General features: G+C 71.7%; 1 protein-coding gene across 1 annotated transcript; it reads left to right on the forward strand.

The window, feature by feature from the left end:
* Window positions 1-4: 4 nt before the first annotated feature.
* Window positions 5-987, forward strand: IFITM5 (interferon induced transmembrane protein 5; the record flags this gene model as incomplete). Its single annotated transcript, XM_004695075.2, has 2 exons — window positions 5-91; window positions 574-987. Coding segments are annotated over 2 exons (300 nt in total), but the record flags the coding sequence as incomplete, so codon positions are not given.
* Window positions 988-1974: the final 987 nt, after the last annotated feature.

Consider the following 1974-nt stretch of genomic DNA (forward strand, 5'->3'; position numbering starts at 1 on the left):
GCCCCGAGACCACCTGATCTGGTCGGCGTTCAGCACCCTCTACCTGAACCTGTGCTGCCTGGGCTTCCTGGCGCTGGCCTACTCCATCAAGGTGCGCAGGGGCTTCGGGCCGTCCCTGTGGAGGCGGGGTGGTCTTGGGGCGCCCCCACCCCGGCTGGGGCAGAGCAGGGCTGCCAGGGAGTTCTCCAGCCCTGCCCCCCTAGGGCTGCGGAACCCCCAAGGAAGGGGCTGTCCTGGAGACGTCCCAGCCCCCGGGGTGCTGACCCGTCCCCCGAGGGTTCTCCTCCACCCAGAGGCCTATGAGTCAAGGCTCCCTGGCTCAACTCCTGTGGGGGGGCATCCACACCCCACAGGACTCCCCACCTACAGGGCCCGGGAGGCCGCTGCTGACCCACAAGGGCCACCGGGCCGGGGCTGCTCGGGGGAGGCCCTGCCCGAGCCAGGGGGCAGGCGAGAGTGTGACTCCACGCCCAGCCCGTCCCGGCACCCGGTGTCCAGTCCAGTCCGCGCGCGCTGGGGCCCTCTGCCGGGCTGCCCTGGGCACCGGTGGAGACCCTGCTGCCTGGCCCCCAGGCCCGAGACCAGAAGGCCGCGGGGGACCTGGAGGCGGCCCGGCGACTGGGCTCCAGAGCCAGGTGCTACAACATCCTGGCCGCCATGTGGACGCTGGTGCCCCCGCTGCTGCTGCTGGCCCTGGTGGTGACCGGCGCCCTGCACCTGTCGCGGCTGGCCAAGGACTCCGCCGCCTTCTTCAGCACCAAGTTTGACGACTCAGACTACGACTGACCCCGAGGTTGGGCCCTGCCCCTCCGGGGACCCCAGCCCAGATGCCAGCCCCGGTCCTGGGCTCCACCCGCCTCCCGAAGCCCCTGCCTGCCGGGCACCTCCTGGGACCCCAGCTTGCGTCCCCTCCCCTTAGCCCTGCCCAGCCGGGACCCTCGCTGGCCTGCCCCTCACCAGGGCAGCCTCGATGTCACGATTAAAGCGCCTGGTTCCATAAGGTGTCTCCTGCACTGCTCTCCTGGCCCCTGGCGGGGTGGGGGTCTCCCCGCCAGGCTCCCCCGCCCCCCTGTGGCTTCTGGGGCGGAGGCATGCATGTCTCAGAGGCATGTGTGCGAACCCAGCTTTTGATCTCGGCCTGCGGCTTGGCGGCCGCCTTCTGGGTCCTCTCCGGCCCCACGGCCAGCCAGGCCTGCGGGCACCTCGCCCTGTGGAGGCCCCTGTGCTGGCCTCGGGCCGCACACCGCGAGCAGGGCCCCACAGCGGCGTCTGAGCGTCTGGGGAGCACCCCCCGAGCACCAGGAATGTCTGTGGTCAAACACACCCCCGCGGCCGCGGGGCCAATGACAGGGCGGGCTAACTGCAGAGGCCGAGGCTGTGGGCCAGGCTGGGGGGGCGCCACCCGGGCCCCCCCAAGCCTGGGCTGGGGGTGGGCGGCGCCTCGACTTGCGGCCCCAGGGGCACCCCGCCTGGGGTGGCCAGCAGTTGGCCCAGCCCCCAACCCCCAGAGCCAGCAGAGGTGGCGCAGCTCCCACACCCCACATGCCTGCTGCCCACGCAGCCCTGGGGGGGGGTGCCGGTGGGCACACTGGCCCCCACCGGTCACTGAGGCCACAAAGATCCGGGGTCACAGGCTAACACATGGACTTGCCAGCCTGAGCTCCAGTCCAAGAAGGGGTGACTTGTACTGGACATTGCAGCTGGGACTTGGGTTCATGTGCCGAGTGGGGAGCTCTGCGGGGCCCCATCTGGTGAGGTGCAGAGATCGCCCTGCCAGGCAGGAGGAAAGGTCATTGGCAGCCCCATCCTGCTGCTGGCCCTGTCTCCTGGCCAGGGGGGCCCGTCAAGATGGCCCCCGCATACACAGGCAGCCCCTGCAGGCCGCGTGGACGCAGGACCCCCGGGCCCCGAGGGCAGGGCCGCCCATCTGACTCCGGCCAGGCCAGGACGAGGAGGCCGCCTGAGGGAGGCCGC

This window comes from Condylura cristata, unplaced genomic scaffold, assembly GCF_000260355.1.
Source record: "Condylura cristata isolate star-nosed mole 26May11 unplaced genomic scaffold, ConCri1.0 scaffold00054, whole genome shotgun sequence".
Lineage (NCBI taxonomy): Eukaryota > Metazoa > Chordata > Mammalia > Eulipotyphla > Talpidae > Condylura > Condylura cristata.